This window comes from Carassius auratus, chromosome 24 (assembly GCF_003368295.1).
Source record: "Carassius auratus strain Wakin chromosome 24, ASM336829v1, whole genome shotgun sequence".
In the NCBI taxonomy this organism is placed as follows: Eukaryota; Metazoa; Chordata; class Actinopteri; order Cypriniformes; family Cyprinidae; genus Carassius; species Carassius auratus.
In genome coordinates, this window is record NC_039266.1 from 19,476,048 (window position 1) to 19,493,249 (window position 17,202).

At 35.8% G+C, this 17,202-nt stretch overlaps 1 protein-coding gene and 1 long non-coding RNA gene across 2 annotated transcripts; one reads left to right on the top strand and one right to left on the bottom strand.

Moving 5' to 3' along the window:
* The first annotated feature begins 899 nt into the window (after positions 1-899).
* On the top strand, positions 900-16,107 carry LOC113042539 (uncharacterized). Its single transcript, XM_026201462.1, has 17 exons — positions 900-1,154; positions 2,782-2,979; positions 3,304-3,352; positions 3,524-3,561; positions 4,149-4,205; positions 6,879-6,927; positions 7,783-7,857; positions 7,955-8,157; positions 8,970-9,445; positions 9,529-9,589; positions 10,419-10,543; positions 11,047-11,982; positions 14,584-14,711; positions 14,805-14,916; positions 15,125-15,394; positions 15,492-15,540; positions 15,998-16,107. The coding sequence occupies exons 2-16, from the start codon at positions 2,871-2,873 to the stop codon at positions 15,537-15,539; spliced, it is 2,736 nt and encodes a 911-aa protein (XP_026057247.1). The 5' UTR covers positions 900-1,154; positions 2,782-2,870; the 3' UTR covers position 15,540; positions 15,998-16,107.
* On the bottom strand, positions 10,566-16,908 carry LOC113042542 (uncharacterized). The gene is made up of 4 exons (XR_003275592.1): positions 16,785-16,908; positions 16,256-16,408; positions 15,211-15,327; positions 10,566-10,684 (listed from the first exon to the last, which is right to left on the bottom strand). It is a non-coding gene; the product is annotated as an uncharacterized LOC113042542 (long non-coding RNA).
* Positions 16,909-17,202: the final 294 nt, after the last annotated feature.

The window sequence follows — 17,202 nt, forward strand, 5'->3', positions numbered from 1 at the left end:
GTGTCTAAATATTTTAGACGTAGCTACAAAGCTACAAAGAACAGTAAACAACGTAAGGGGCGTGTTGTAACATGGGGTTAGTTGTAACGCTGTCCATTTGACCAATCAGAAACAACCTATGGTGATGTCACTGCCATTTCCATTTTGAGCTAACAGAAGTGAGTGACATGTATCTTTATTGAGAATTTTATCACAAAAAAAAGTGATTTTCAGGGGGAAAAGTATTATTTTCTTTTAAATCAAGATTATTTTTGCCTAGCATTCATCATAGCTAATGTAGACAAAATTGTTTACTTAAATGATCTTAGGTAGCCATTATTCTAGTTCTAACAAACTACAACACACACACACACACACATCAATTTGTTATAGTCTTGAGTTTAAAGTTGCAGAATATTTTGTTAGTTTTAAATTGTTCATTTCCGTTTTTTAATAAAATTCTTGCATAATCTGGAAAGTGTCAATCTTGTTTGACCAAATCTATCCCCATAGTGTTGCAACTCTCCTCAGTGGGGTCGGCTGTAACAACGGAACTCTTTGTATTTGACATTGACTCACATAATCTGTGATTACAAATTTAAGTAAGTTTTATTTGTAGTAGACAAACGTATCAACGTTTGAGAGGTCTAGCATGAACAACCACTAAATTACTGACCCTAAAAACAAAAAGTGTTACTATCATCCCGCATCTCCCCATATAAATTAGATTTTTAAAGCGGCAGAATATGTATATGTTTGCGCATAATTTGTATTTAAAAAAAAAAAAAAAAAAAAAAAACTTATTCGCACACTCACTTCAGGTTCTTTGGCGGTATTTCGAAATGCCACAAACTTCCTTCTAACTGGTTAGGCAACAAATATCATGTTTCTGCACGCAGGCAGAGCTCAATTCCTCTTTCAATCGTGCTCATGTAAATACTCATCTGGATTAAAGCAGAAGGCGATAACAGCGTTCACACATCGGCTTTATGCTTCGGGGTGTTTCTATGCACTTTATTTGCATACGCGTTCAGCTTTTTTTCCCTGTAGGCTATGTGAACCAAATTAGTTCGTGTGTTTCTGTTTTTAGCCGAGGTTTATATTTTGAGAGCAAACTTTAAAGCAGACGAGCTGTTGCAGGTGTTCGAGTCTGGATGTGCTTCGGTAAAGCTCAGGTAGGCTAAGTGTTTGAGATGGCGCTCATACTGCGGTTGATTACAGATCTTGATACTTTTATAACTTATTTATAGTGTTTAATAGTATTTGCTAATCATATGATTGTTTAAAATCGTTACTAGTTTAATCGTAATCTAATATTCACCCTAGTTTTAGTGGTTCATAGTTTATTGGTTTATTTTTGTGAGTGAAAAAAATCTGCATTTATTCACCGATAAGTTTGCATGTGGAGCATCCCACATGAAAAAATACTATAGTAATTTATAGTAAAAACTAAATACAATGTTTTTGAACCGTGCTATAGTAAAGTAGGCCTGTTTGAATTAATTTGTTGTGGTAATTCTATAGTTGCTGTGGTAAAATAATAACTAATATAAACAAATTACTTTACCCAATACTGTAGTAAGTTTTCCACAGCTACAGGGTGTAATATAGCCTACAATACACTACAGTTTACTGTAGTAAAAACTAAAGTATATTACAGTATTACAGTTTGTCAGTTCACTATACTACAGTATGTAGTGTTATAAATACTATAATATATACAGTATAATACACTTTACTATAGTATGGTTCAAAAACACTATAATATTTACTATAAATAATTACTATAGTATTTTTTCATATGGTATCTTCTCACAACTTCTGAAATGTATGATTAATCCTATAATTTCTGAGGTGCCCAATCCTGTTCCTCGAGATCGACTTTCCAGCAATGTTCAGTTGCAACTAAAATAAAAAAACACCTGAACCTGAGCCAAGTAGGTTGTTCAGGAACATGTGATCATTACAGACAGGTGTGTTGGAGCAGTGCAGCAATACAGGAACAGTAGACACCCATCTTTTATAATGAAAGAGAAAGTAAAATTAACATTCAAATAAAATATGTGTAAAAATTATGTTAATTATATGAATGTTTTATTTAGTCATTACTGTATGTGTAAACACACAAATACAAAGACACACACACTACTTTCTTACTTTTTTTTCTTTTGTTTCCAAAATATACCATTTATAAACTATTGGTCAAATCAAGTGTTTATTATATTTTTTATTTTTATTTTTAGGCGCAATCTAATATCTTTAACTTTTTGTAACCTTTTAACTAAGTAGTTTAGTATACTTCTGTATTACTCTGATTTATACTGTTTTTGTGCCTTTTTGTAGTGTACATCTTGCAGTGTTATTACAGACATGATTACAAATATATTTTCATGTATTCAACAGATAACTGAAAAACTCTTTATTTATTCACCTTAAACAAAACTCAGTATTACTCAAGTACTCTGTCTTTCAGACATTCTCATTTACCACATAAATCTTCAAAAGCTATTAGATCCAATTACATCAGATTTGATATGTTGTCATAGTATGCAATGGATTAGGAATATATTGCAGTAGACAAGTATTTAGAAAAGTAGGCCAAGTTTTGTGTTTGTGTTGTGTTTTAGTCTTCAGCCCGGTTGTGCCATAGATAAATTCAATAATGTAGCATGAATGAAAAAGCATACATACAGTATATACCACGAATATTAAATATGCTTGGCATTTTCATGTACATTGTGATTTTTCTTTTTCTGACTGTCATCATTTGGGAATTAATAAACACATATTTGTATCTTTTAGTGTTGGAACAGAGAAGATGAGCTGATCTTGAGGTGTTTGCTCACTACCGAGGTTGATTTTTGAATGGGTTGAATCGCGTGACCACAACAATGTCTACCAGTAAATCTGTGGCCAGAAGAGCAATTCTACAGGCCGCCAGGAATCGGTGGAACAGGACGGATCACTTTGATATTGCTCCTATGATCAATTCGGACACAAGTGAGTAACAGATATGTATTCCTGTTAGATGTTGCGCTGTTTCATGGAACTGCAATGCAGAGTTTGATATTCGAGTTGTTTCAGTGAACTGGGAAATTTTAGTATGGTAATCAGTGTTAGTCAGTGTTGGTAAAATTCCATGGATTATCCTTAGAAATCCTATCACTTCACTGAATATGCAAAGAAGTGCAATAAACAACACCCATTTATGAAGCTCTGTAATCCAATGTCTTATCCAAACCTTAAAAAAATGTTTTTCGAAGCATACTGAACATTTAAGTAGCAGGGTGAATGTAACAACTGGCCATCCTTTGTTTTGAACAGGAAAGTGTGATGAAGATAACGTAGAGCGCTGGTTTACGGCAATCTCAAAGTAAGCCGAATCTCACAAGTGTTCATGTCTCTTTCTTTGAGGGATGAACCTTTCTCAAAAGGTTTCATCTGCTTTACTGTGCAATCTGTTATAATTAGCATTTCTTCCCTTTTATACTCTTTAAAGAATTTCCGCTATGGTCACTAATATAATTTGACTTCCTTATTTAAGGGATGACACGGAACCAGAAGTTGACCTGGAAATGTCAGGTAAGTTTACATGTCCCATTTGCACAAAAAACAAAAAAAAACAAAAAGAAAGATAAACTGAGTTTATAAGATTGCAATCCAGTAAATGGTTACGTTTTACTTCATGTACACATTTTAAAGTAGTAATAATTAAGAATATAGAATAAAATGTTATATTTGTATTTATTATTATAACATTACAAAAAATATATGCATTTTTTATTATTTATCATCATTTCCCAATAAAATAATGCTAAGAAGCTGAGGGATAAAATGCAACATTTGAGAGTATTTTGGTTTATATTTCTTGCTTCGGTAGACTGTTTGATAAATGTGATCAGCTCAATGCATATGCAGTGTTCCTGTGAATGCCTCTTTCACCCTGGAGCTCTGTGTAAACGTTGTGTTGGATTTGTCATTAACATACTAATATGATTCACAATGAGTCAATTAGTCATTTCTCTGTGATTGTTGACAACAAGATGGTTTATGTAATTATAACAGGGTTAGCAGGTCAGCTGACCTACTGACCCGAGGGCATGACTTTAATGCCTCTGAATTTCACACTCCTAAATACTGTATTGTTAAATATATTGCTTTGTTTTCAGTGAAGACTATAAGAAGAAACAAGAGCGGAGAAGATGATCTGGCACTGGGAGTGGAAGGTAAACATTCTCGGTTTTATTTTGCTCTTTTCAGTTTAACCAAATACCCATCTGAAACAAGACATATGAGCGATATGAATGAGTGACGTTGGTTGGCATCAAGGTCTGAGCTGTTCTTTATTAAAGTACTGAGCGTACAGTGGCATATGGGGTCTGTTTTTTAGAATACATTGACTGATGTGTTCAGAAGGACTGTGCTAACCCTGGATTTTAAACATTGTCAAACCTCTTCATGCCATCTAACACAAACATTGGCAGAAATTGAGACAGTCCAGTCTCTGCTTGTCTCCTGCTTCAGGGGGCGTCAGTCTGAGATGCGTCACGGCATATTTGTGGAAACTTCACCTGCTACTGCATGATTTCCAGTTACACAGGAAAGATAAGGAGTAGATAAAGCAGACGTGCGCCTTAACTTAACATGATTTACCCAAGTACGACATGTGCCTGGATCAACATCCGTGTAAGTCCTGGAAGAAAACTAAACAATCAGGGCATCGTACAGTTTCCCGAAAGCATTGTAAGCCTAAGTTGATTGTAGCTCCATTGGTTTCAATGGTTCTGCAATGTACTTAAAGGAACACTCCTTTAAACTTTTATTTTTTTGAAAATAGGCTCATTTTCCAACTCCCCTGTGAATCTAACCGTTTTAGAATCCATTCAGCCGAACTCAGTGTCTGGCGAATGCACTTTTAGCTTGGTTTAGCATAGATCATTGAATCAGATTAGACCGTTAGCATCTCGCTCAAAAATGACCAAAGAGTTTCTATATTTTTTCTGTTTAAAACTTGACTCTTCTGTAGTTACATTGTGTACTAAGACTGACAGAAAATGAAAAGTTGTGATTTTCTAGACCGACATGGCTAGGAACTATACTCTGCAGGAACTGTAACTACAGAAGAGTCATGTTTTAAATAGAAAAAATATAGAAACTCTTTGGTCATTTTTGAGCTAGATGCTTACGGTCTAATCAGATTCAATTGATCTATGCTGAGCTAAGCTAAAAGTGCTACTGCCAGACCCGGAGATCAGCTGAATGGATTCAAAAATGGCAAAACTCAACTGTTTAACTCTAGAGGAGTAGGAAAATGAGCCTGTTTGCAAAAAAAGTGGAGTGTTTCTTTAAGCTATGATGCTTTTGGGAAACGTAGCCCAGATCAACTAATCCTATCAGATTTTAGAGTTAGTGTTTATGGGCTTCAATAGTATTCTTATCAACTTATAATTTCCCATTCAAAGTTGGTTAGAGTTAAGGATACTCTTCAAAAAAAGATTGTAAGTTATTAATGCAGAAAAGGTCACCTGAAATTGACTTGATTGTTGTAGTGTTTTTGTTTACTTGCCACTCTGAAATTTTCAAGTGATTCATTTCGATGTAGCTTTCCTGTACTTTTATTTTTAAAGAAAAGAAAATTGCACAATAGATGAGTTAGATTTATGATTTATAGTTCAAATACACCTACACTGAAAATTCTTTGTAATTAAGTCTTAGTCACTCTTTCCCCAGAAGGCAATGGGCCATGATTAGTTGCATTGCATTGTCTGACTGTTCATTTATAAAGCTGTTGTTGATTTCATCACATTTAGTCACTTATTATCTTATGACATTCAGATTTGTTTGTTATTCTACTTAAAATGAATGTTAGTTCAGTGAAGATGTTTACTTAAAACAATTAAAATAAAAAGATTAATAAAAAAATTTGCAAACCGTTGCCTTCATTTTTAATTTCTATGAATGCTTTGATATACATGGAGGTACATGTCCTACTAGGCTAAATCATCCTCTACATAATTATTTTGACTACTGGTGTTAGGACATATGAATGCGATATATGAATGAGTGAAGTTGGTTTGGCATCAAGGTTTGAGCTATTTTTTATTAAAGTACTGAGCATACAGGTGGATATGGGGTCTGTGTTTTAGAATACATTGACTGAACTGTTCAGAAGCACTGTGCTAACCCTGGATTTTAAACATGGTTACATTGGTTCTTAACTAATTTTAAGACAAATGCAGAATAATAGACAACACAATGGATATAAAGACATAATGATACAAGAGCATACAATCAGCTGCATCTCTAAATGTTTTTGCTTTCTTGCCAGACATTCTTTATATCTGTTAACATTTCTGAATGATCATATTCACGTCGACCACCTATAGTTGTTTTCTTTCTGCTCGGTGTGCTGTCTTTCTTCAGGGTTCTGTCTGTCTTCTTATCTGGGTTCTTCCTTTTCAGGGTAACTTTGTGAATGTCTTCACTCTTGTCTGTTGCTGTTTGACTCTTATTAGGAAAAGTTGATCTCTGAAACTCTCATTTATGTCAGTTGTGCTGCCAGACACTCCCCTTTTAGTGAATGAGGTGCTTTGGTTTTGTAACTCAGCTAGTAGCTGGAAGGTACAGGACGGAATGGATCGTTGCTCTTCGGAAACTGCTGAGATTAAACAAAGATGCTGGGCACTTTGGATCAGGGTCCGCTTTTGAGAAGACATCAGCATGTCCCTGACAAAATGCCAAAGCCTTCTCTACAGTTGTTTATGAGAAGACATCAAAACAACAATGAAGAATATTGACCTAATATAGCTACTGTACTGCTGTCTGGAGGTGTTTAATTGAAATCGGAGATGTTTTCCATCTTTATAAGAACTCCTTTTTGTTTTTTCTGTCTGATGCAGCATCTTTATATGGCAAACACTCTCTCAAGACTGTACGAGAGCTTCTGAGGTAAGAACAGATTCAATGTTCATTTTCTTTTAAGCAGTACTTTCATTTATAACTTTAATAACTTTGACTTATTTTATGTGATATGATATTCATATGATAAGCTAAATGATAATATTTACATATAATGGCAGATATTAACATTTTAAACTATTTTTGTCACTAAATCAAAACTAAAAGCAACTATCAAAAAGTGTGAACAATGGATATTCATTTTGAGATTTACTAAATATTACATTTAACTGTTATTAAATTATTCGTTTTTCAAAATTAACCTGAAATGAGTTTTAGATGACAGCAAAAGTCATCTAAATGTAAAAACTAAGAATGTATGATTAAATATCCAAAACAACCAATATGGTACCAATATTGTGAATCCCAGTTGCGTTTCCGAAATTGATCAGACAAAAATTATATAAAAATGTATGATTATATAACTGCTTGCAATTTTTTGTAACAGCACTGTTCTCTATTCACTATATAAAGGAATACACTGCATATCTGTCACATCAAATTGTTTTATATGACCTGAAGTGGTACATCTGTTATATGAATATGTACTATGTATGCATGTGTATACACTATATATCAGACGGAGTGCTGTGTAAGAGTGTATATATGTGCATGATGTAGGCTTGTTCAGGCACCTGTCAGAGACCTTGGGCACATTTCCCATGCAAATGCTGATTTGCTGACATACCACTTCGTGGGATGCTGGGTGGATTTGCATGAGGCGGTGTGTCACTGATGGGGAAGTGAGATAGGAGAAGGGCAATTCTGACCGGAAATGGGTGAAACAGAGGATAATGAGTGTTTGTTTTCTATACACTGATGTTTGCTGGTGTCATCCACATGCAGGTCATCTCAAGATCCTCCTGCTCTGTCAAAGAGGAACAGTGTTGCATCGAATGTCTCAATACCATCTGACGTCAGGTCTGGTTGTCTTCAATAGACTCCTCCACCTGTCGATCGTTTACTTTAAGATCTTAATGTGTTGATATTGCTGCTAATGTTGTTTTTTGTTATGCAGCATAATGGACATGTTGAACATACTGCAGGATGACCCTGAGGAACTGTTGCTGGATTTGGGTTTTGGCACTGAGGAGCCTGACATTACAGGGAGAATCCCAGCCCGATTCCTCAATAACAAGTCCTGTGCTCGTGGCATCAGCTTTCAGCTCTTTCTGGAAGCTCAGCAGAACCGAATGGACATTGAAAACGTGGATGTCAGAAGTGAGCAAGCTTCCTCAAGTTCACACAAAAATGAAAGTATTTTTTCAAAACGCATGACTTTCGAACTCATATGACTTCTTGTCTTCCATGGAACTCAAACTGTGAATTTCTGAAAAGCATTCTTGCCACAGCTTCCTTAGAATGAATGTGAAAGGGCCTGTCAAATTCCAATTAATTAATTAGAAAAATTACACAAAACCGGTCTGTATGACTTGTGCATTATATAAGTCTTCTTAGGCCAAAACTAATGTATGACTTAAGATTACTTTGAATATTGTGCACTAGACATTTTGTCCTTTTAAAGATTGAAATATACGTTATTATAATTACATAATTAAAATGTCTCCTTTTGCTTTCTGTGGTAGAAATAAAGCATACACACATTTTTAGAGGTGAATTACCCTTTTAGGTACCTCTCTTTATAGCCACATGCTGAATGTTACAATTCAGAAAACCATTCAGTGGAGCGGTAGCTTATGGTTCCATTGACGTTAAACGTGCAGTATGTATTACTGACAGCTTGTGGTTGAAATGGGTACAATATTCAAAATACTGGAGAGAGTTGTTAAATAACATAATACAGGGCCCTTAAAGGTTCTTAATGGAACTATGGATTCCACTGAAGTACTTTATTGGTCAAGAGTGTAGGATTTTTCATTTCACAATCTGTTCTTTTTATCGGATATGTAGATTATAATACGGTTCTTGGCACTCCTTTCTTGTGCAGCTGCAGTGTGTTGAAAGTCTGATAAGCAGAGTTTTATGCATGTCAAGAGTCTTGAAACACTATCTTTTTTCCTCCCGGTGTTCAGATCGGTTTAGACAACTCGAGGTTCTTCAGCAGGTCACCACAACGTTCTCCTCTCTGGTCGGTGGAAATACTCAGAATGTGGACACATCTACAGCCTCCCAGATGTCTGCAGAAGCACGAGAGAAGAAAAAACGTATTGCCATGATTCTGCGTAGAGCCTACAAGAAGAGCCTCAGTCAAGCCAAAACGTTACAGAATCAGCACATGCCCTCTCGTGTGACCTCCTCAGCCATATCCAGCCCAGAATCACCTGGGATGCCAATGGTAGATAAAAGGATCCCTTCCAAACGCACAATATTGTTAGAAAACGGTCTCTCCCCATTAGAAGAAGAGCAGAGCATTAATTTAGAGGCAGCTGAGCCGGTTTTAAACAGTCCGACGGTAAGAGGAACATCAGACCTTCTGAAGCTTGACTCTATCCCATCTTCAACTGAAGAGAGTCTGCAACGGCCTGCTGAATCTTTTGAGCTGGAAGAGGTGAAGTATTATTGCTCTGCAGTGATTCCCTCTGTATTTACTTCCACATTGTTCCCTTTTTAATGTTGTCGATTGCTTTTCAGGTCCAGAGTTTCGATGAGGGAAGTGTACCTGGGAGCTGCAATGGTCCAGTGGACCCTGGAGGTGCATTTGGTTTTTAAAACACCCTAGCAACTGCATAGCAATTTTCAAAGCCCTGCTAACTGCCCTTGCATAGCAGACATAACATTTAGTAGCAAGTTTTGAACAGGATAAAGCCCCTTTAACACCAAGAGCAAAAGTTATAACGATATTAGTGTAGACACCAGCAGACAATATTGTATGTTAATTCTAAGCACACGCTCATCTGCTGTTTTTAATTCTGGAGCTCCTTATAGCAGGATGGATTCTGATTGGGTGTCAATGTTTGTATCATTCATCATTTGGAAAAAGAATCACTCTGAAAGTGATTCCAACATTATCGTTTCTCTGTGCCTTTTATTGTTATAGCTGTGGTGTTGACGCTGCTATGCTTTAATATTGAGAATGGTTTTTAGAACTACACTATCTGTATCGATACCTTTATAGTTATCCTTATCTTATCTTTACCTCTGTCCTTATCTTATCTATATCTTTATACTTAAAGATAGTCCTATAGTCCTTGGTGTGAATGGGCCTTAACATCTGAACTTCTGAAAAAAGTTCTGATTTAAAATGCAATATCGGTCCTTTTGCTTCCTGAAAAGCGAAAGTTTGTAAAAGCCACCGTGTGGATTCAAATAGTTTACTTAGGACAATTTCCATCTCTGATATTATGCAAATGTGATTTTCGTATGTGCAGCAGGCTATATGGTTTATAGTTGAGGTAATGTCCACCTGACCACGGTGCTATGGTAAAATGGAGTTGTTTGTTTATTCTGATAAAGTGGCTTTAGTGTTCTTGAACGCTTGTGAGATGTGGACGCATGCTTATCTTGATCTTGGTTCATTGTAGGTGAACGAAACGGGTCTTGCGTGATGAGAACAAACAGTTGTCAGTCAGACAGCAGCGGCTTCCTAGAGGAGCCCTTCATACCTGCGCTATCCCCGCAAAACAGCCCAGGACCCAAGCTCACGAAGGTAAGACGCATTTTTTGTTCTTTCTTTATTTACATACCTCAGAAGGTTTAAGTGCATGTATTGATGCTACAGAATGTTTTTATCTGTTATTGTGTTAAATCTTGTTGTTTCCTGTGATGCAGTGGTTGATTAAATGATTTCCTGTAAAAAAAAATAAGAAAATACAATATTATCTAAAATATTTTTTTCAGAAATATCTTTATATATTTTTTTCAGAAATATCTTTATATATTTTCTTAATCCATACTTTAAAAAAGGTCACAATGTAACGTGGCCAGCCAATATTACTGTAGCTCAGTTGAGTTTGAGGTGGGATCGGTTTGTTCAAACAAAACAGACATCAAAGTTTTGGGGAAACCTGTTTGGATACAATATCTATAGCCATTATTTTTACAGTTACTTTTTGAGTTTTTAGTGGAGTAGGCAATCTGGATAATATGCACTTGCTGGGGTCTGTTTATGAGTATTTGTCTGATTTCCCATGCCGTTTCTGCTTTTTGAAGATGCTGAATGCAATATCAAAAGATAGTAAAGAGGATCAACAGAAGAGATTACAACAGCGAGAAATGGAGGATCCCCCTGCAGGTGAACCGAATTGTGAAATGGAGTCAAACCAAAAACCCTCGCCTACAAAAGACTCTGGCAAAACTGTTTTGGGAACAGCAGACTCTGAAACTATGTTTGACTCAGGAGAGTTGAGGAAAATAAGAAGTGAAAAAGAAATCACTTTATCCCCAGATATTAGTAAAGTTGGCAGAAATAATGTTTACACTCTAGCATACTTTGTTCAAATGGATCCAGTCCAAAATTATCCTACCGAAATTCGTGACCGACTGCGCGGATCAATTAGTCCAGACAGTCGTGTTTATAGGGAGGGCATGTCCTTGCTTGAGGAACTGAAATCTGCTGAGACGAACTCACACTTGAGTCCTACTGATCTGAGGACAGATGTTTTGGAAAAGGGGGTGGGTAACTTTACAAATAACCTTGAGGTGAGCAAAAAAGATCCAGCTTTGGATTTGATTCAGGAATCTCCTGCTTCTACCCACAACAAAACCGTGACCTCTGATGCAGCCGCTGGACACAATTCCCCCACAGCACTCAAACTCAGGAGAGAGTCTTTCTCCAGGAGATCCTGGTCTGATGGGATCACAGATAATGACTCAGGAACAGCACAAACACCCACTACACAGACACCATTCACATCTGTGGACACATCCCCACCTCACTTATGGAACTCAGTGGAAAGTTCTGGAGATCTTGGGCGTTTGCATACGCGGTCGATATCTCTGGACACGGGACTGTCTTGTGAGGAGGAGGATCACAGACTGCAGGATGCATTGGGGGCAGGGGCGCAGAGATGCTTCTACTGTGGGTCCCAGATTGGCTACGACAATGGCTGGGCAAAACCTAAACCTGATCTGTCTTCCAGTCTGCCTGTAAGTAGAAGTTATTAACAATAATCCTTAACTATAACGGACTGGGGAGTTTAATTCCAATCATGCTCTATATTGTACATTTAAATTATAAGAGATGCACGATATTGTAACGTGGGGTTTGGGTTTTGTTTCTGGTTAAGGTTTTCATTTACAGCAAAGACATAAAACATAATCCAAACAGGCTTGGCTCAAAATGACAATAGTGATGGCCGCTTTTGAAACATTGCTTCATGAAGCTTCGAAACCTTTGCAAACTATTTGTTCTGAAACAGTGGTTCAGAGCATGGATAAAAATGCCACAGTCACATGATTTCAGTAAACGAGAGATTTTCGAAACGTTTTGAAATTTCAATAGTTGGCCTTTGGGGGGCGATCTCTGTGAATCTGTGAATCCAAGCGTCGAACCATTGATTGTCTATGATCTCGGATCAGTTCTATCAATTTGTAGACATTTTTAACGAGATGTGGAATTAAATTGAGTTTTAGTCTCTTACTAGCCTTTTTAAGCTCTCCATAAAACAAACAAATCAAGCCCTGCAAATTAATAATAATTATTTAAAAAACGCATTTTATACAGACACTTCATATTGAATAGTATTTCATTATTTTGATTGCATTTTATATATTATACTTTCAAGAAAGCATTTACTTTGGGTTTGTAAAAAGCAATTTTTATGCATGTTTTAACCTGAGTTTTTGTTGCATATACACAGTTTTGATCAGCAGGTGTCACCAGCGTGTGGTGTTTCGAGCGCTTCTAAACAGTGAATCATTTTGCGAAAGCGATTGGTTCAAATGATTCAAAGCTTTGAAAAGGTTAATTTCTCCCATCACTACTTGACAATGGCTAGACATAAACAACTCACCAACAGCAGGGTTACAACTTCAAAGCTAGACAAGGAACAATGGCAAAACGAGGGCTATAAATACTAAACAATAAGGGTCACATGACAAAATCAACCAATGAGGAACAAGTCACATGACTAAAACAACCAATCACAACATGACACATCTAAATAACCAATTAGAAAAAGACCCAAGAACAAGAGGATCACATGACAGGAAGCTATATAGGTAGCATATTGATTATGAGTTGTTTTTTTAAATTATCATATCAATATTGGTCAGTATTGGATATTGAATTGCACATGCCTTTTCCCTTTTTTTAAAATGTAGATTGCTATAATTTAAAGCTCGATAAAATTCATATTTTAAAACAGTAATTTAATAACACTGTTAAATGTGATCTGTAGCAAATTTCATAATGACTATCCAGTATATATATATATATATATATATATTATAATGGTGTGATACCTAAACTTAGTACTAGTATTTTACTTTTATTAAATATTTTACGTTTAATTTACTAAAACTACATTTTATAAACAGAATATATTTTTAATATTTGTCATATATTGGTTATCGTCCATAACATTTACTTTAAATCATTTTTGTCTATTTGGTATTTTGCTAGAATTTTGTTGTTACTGTATCCCTATAAATCATACACTGGTTTTCATTTATGAAAATTATTATTTGTAAATCATTTAAGCCTTTTGCATGAAATTCAGCTGAATGCAGAGGTGGTTTACTTAAGAATTTTTGTGTAAACATTTTATAATTTTATAATGCAATATAATTTTCACAGAAATTTCTTTTCAGTTGTTGCAATTGTGCCCCATTGTTTTTCTATTTGGTTTAAAAAAAAACACATACTGGTTGCTTCATAATATGTAGGAGGAGCTTCACATTTGAAGTATGGATTTCCATGGGCACTTTCCTACCAGTATATCTTTCCTCTGATTTTAAGTATAAACTAAGATTAAACATTCTATTCTGGGAACAGCTCTTCTGCCACTCAAACATCTGAAATTAAAAGCTATGTGCACTGCTTATGTTTAATGAGGCTCATTTGAATTTGTATAGTTAATTTGCATGTGTAATGGAAAACAGTAGCGAGCATTGACCACTTCAGAACCTTCACAGGTTTTAAACACATGCACCAAAATCCCCTTTAACTCACATCCTTGCTTACAAACACTTCACTGAAGCTGCCTGCATTTGGAGGTCAGAGGTCGCGAAGTGCAAAATACTCCTCCCTACTGGAAAATCCAGCTAAAACCCCAGCTTCAAGCTAGTTTTATTTTTGTATCTCAAATATATATATATATATATATATATATATATATATATATATATATATATATATATATATATATATATATATATATATATATATTCTCTGTTTGTTTTTTATTTCAGGTTTAATGATTTTAGTGCATCGGGTTAATCTATATGAAAATGAGATGTTGCCTTGGCATCTTTCTGAAATAAAATAAGCTTAAGTGTTTTTTTAAATCTTTTTTTTCAGTTAATGTTTATTGTGTTGACAAAAGAAAAACAGGTTTTTGATCTGGATTAGGTGGTTTATCAGTTGGACCTACCAGTTGGCAGGACTGACGTCATGTTTTAACCAGCCTCTAGCAATAAAACAGCTGTTATACAGCAAAAACCAGCTTAACCACTCTTAAAGACCTTGTTTTCCCAGAATGAATCACGCAGGAGTAGACAAATATCCTTCTATTTCTCTATTTCCAGTACTCTCTGGATGAGTTTGAAGACATGGTGAAATGTTTGAGGAAGTTCCAGGCAGTTCTGACAGAAATCGAAGAGAGACTAGAAGAAGAACACGCATCCGTGATCAGATCTCTGTCAGATTCCCACAGGTGATAACAAATACCATCTTTAAAGATTACTGATTAAAAGTGGTCATCAATAGCATGTATTTTGCAGTGTTTAAAGTTTACTTTATGTCTTAGGGAGGAAGTGGAAGATGTTTTGAGGCTACGAGAAGCTGTCAAACATGAAGCTGGGACGCTTGAACAGCAGCTGTCTGATCTGGTACATCACTCTGATGACAGCATTAAAATGGTATTCAATCTACTCATAAACTTAACATCACACAAGGGTCAGAATGTAGGGCTTGGTGCAAAAATGCCACAAATTGACGAAAATGTTTCAATATGGGGCAAAACACTTTCTAGCATGAATCTGAACCCACTTTGTTACCAACCAACATCCTTCAGTGGTGCAATGTACACAACACCTTTGCTTAATCCCTGTATTTTTATGTTTATAGAAGCTGAATCGGCTCATGGACGAACAGTCTCAGCTGTGCACCCAACTGCAAATTACCCCCTCTGATATGCATCATTCAGAGCCCACCTCTACCAGGAGCGTGGCCATTCAGTGCTGCCTGCCGCCCGTCACGTCCAGTCAACAGCAGTGTGTCCATCATCACTGCACCTGTCATGGGGCATGTCAAGATCCACACCGGTTCCCCTGTCAAACCCAATGGGAGGCCAATTACAAACCAGACAGGCTAGACTTCGTAGCTTTTATTAAAAGTGTAAGAAACATCTTCTCATACCGTCATCATCAGAATAATGAGATCTGATAATGATAATGTCCTAACACATTGTTAATTGTGCATTTTTATCTTTCAGTTGAAAAATTCACTACAACATTCAATGAAAAATAATTCATTGGAATAAGGTTTGTTATCTTCTTTAGTCTGAAATCAAAAGTTAATTTTACTTAATGACCCAATAAAATAATTTGTTGATAATGGTTTATATTTTGTAAATATAACTTTCCCTCCACATTCTGATTTTACATCTTGTAATTCAGTTATTTTTGTTTCTACCACAGAATTAAAAAAGATGACTGGGACTTTTTATCTTTTTTTCTCACATTTGCAAGTGTATATCTGACTTTTCACAATAATTGACTTAATATCTTACAATTCTGACTTGTCTCATTGTGAGAAAGAGAGCATAACTGTGATATATATTGTCTAAAAAAATTACAGAATTTATCATGTGGCAGAAACCAGTTTCTATAAATATATATGAGAAAAAAAATACAAATATTTTATGAGGTCTGAGTGGAATTTAATTTGACTTGAATGCAACATACAAAACCAATAATTTTGTTCTTTCCTTTAATGTAGTGATGCAGCAGTGATGAAGACCCATTTCACCGTTTTTTTGAAAGTCACTTATAAAGTGAAGTGCTGACTCTTGAGCACAGAACTAATAAAGAATTATGAATATACTATTATCATGCGTCCACTTGAGTTTTTATGTGTGCACAGACGTCTCTTAATGTAGAGTGAACCTCCTCCCAGTAGCCTAACCGTCTCTCCTGCTCTCTTCATCTTTGTGTCTTTGTAATGAAACACTTCATATCATTGTGGTGTTGCACTTACCATATAAGGAAACTGCTGCTCTCCTGAAGAAGCAGTGGATGACATAGTGCTGGTCCCCCGGTCTGATTGGACAATGATCTGATGGTTCCTCCACTGTTCCTGAGATGCTCTCTCCAGCAGTTATGGCCCAGTCTCAGGAACTGAAACCATTTGCTGTTGAAAATGTCAGTTGGCCTACTTTTTAATAACTTCATTTAAGAACGTTGTTGAACCTTAGAAATAAACTTTTCCCAACTGGGACAGCTATGGGGACCATTTAATACTAATAGTGTTACATTTTAGAATAAAAAACTATTCATAGATTTAAAAAATCCAAAGGTAGCTATTATAAGTCATCATAACAGTTTTTAAAACACGTTTTGTGCAATAACCATTCAATTGTTTATCATATTAAAAATATTTTGGGCAATGTTAAGGAGTTTTAAGCCAATGTTGCTGTTAAAATGCTTTGTGCCTACAAACTATTCAATGTTTTGCCAAGTAACAGAACAATACGGAGTAATAATAACACTGTGAGAAACATAGCTACCTGTTTGAAACGTTTTAGCAAAAATAGGCCTCCTTCGATGTCACTTCCTCAAATATGTTCTCAGAAATACAAAAATTATATTGGTTCAAATCGTTGTCCTACCACCTAAACAAACGTAAATGTATCAAAGAAACAGATCAGTATGTGTTTAAAATATCAGTTAAAAAGGCGCTTTCAGAATTTAGGGATCATGTGTAAAGTGCCACACTGTATCCTTATCCAGACTGACCAGGTTTTTACGTTTACATTTATGTTCTTGGCAGACGCTCCCTTACCAGGCGTATAGGTTGGCATATGGACTTGTTGTGTTCAACAGGGTAGTAGAGTATGGTTCAGTGAATGAAAATATAATAAAAACCACTTCACACGGGAGGAAGAAACACCATTCACATCAGAGGAGAATAGAAAGACATCAAAG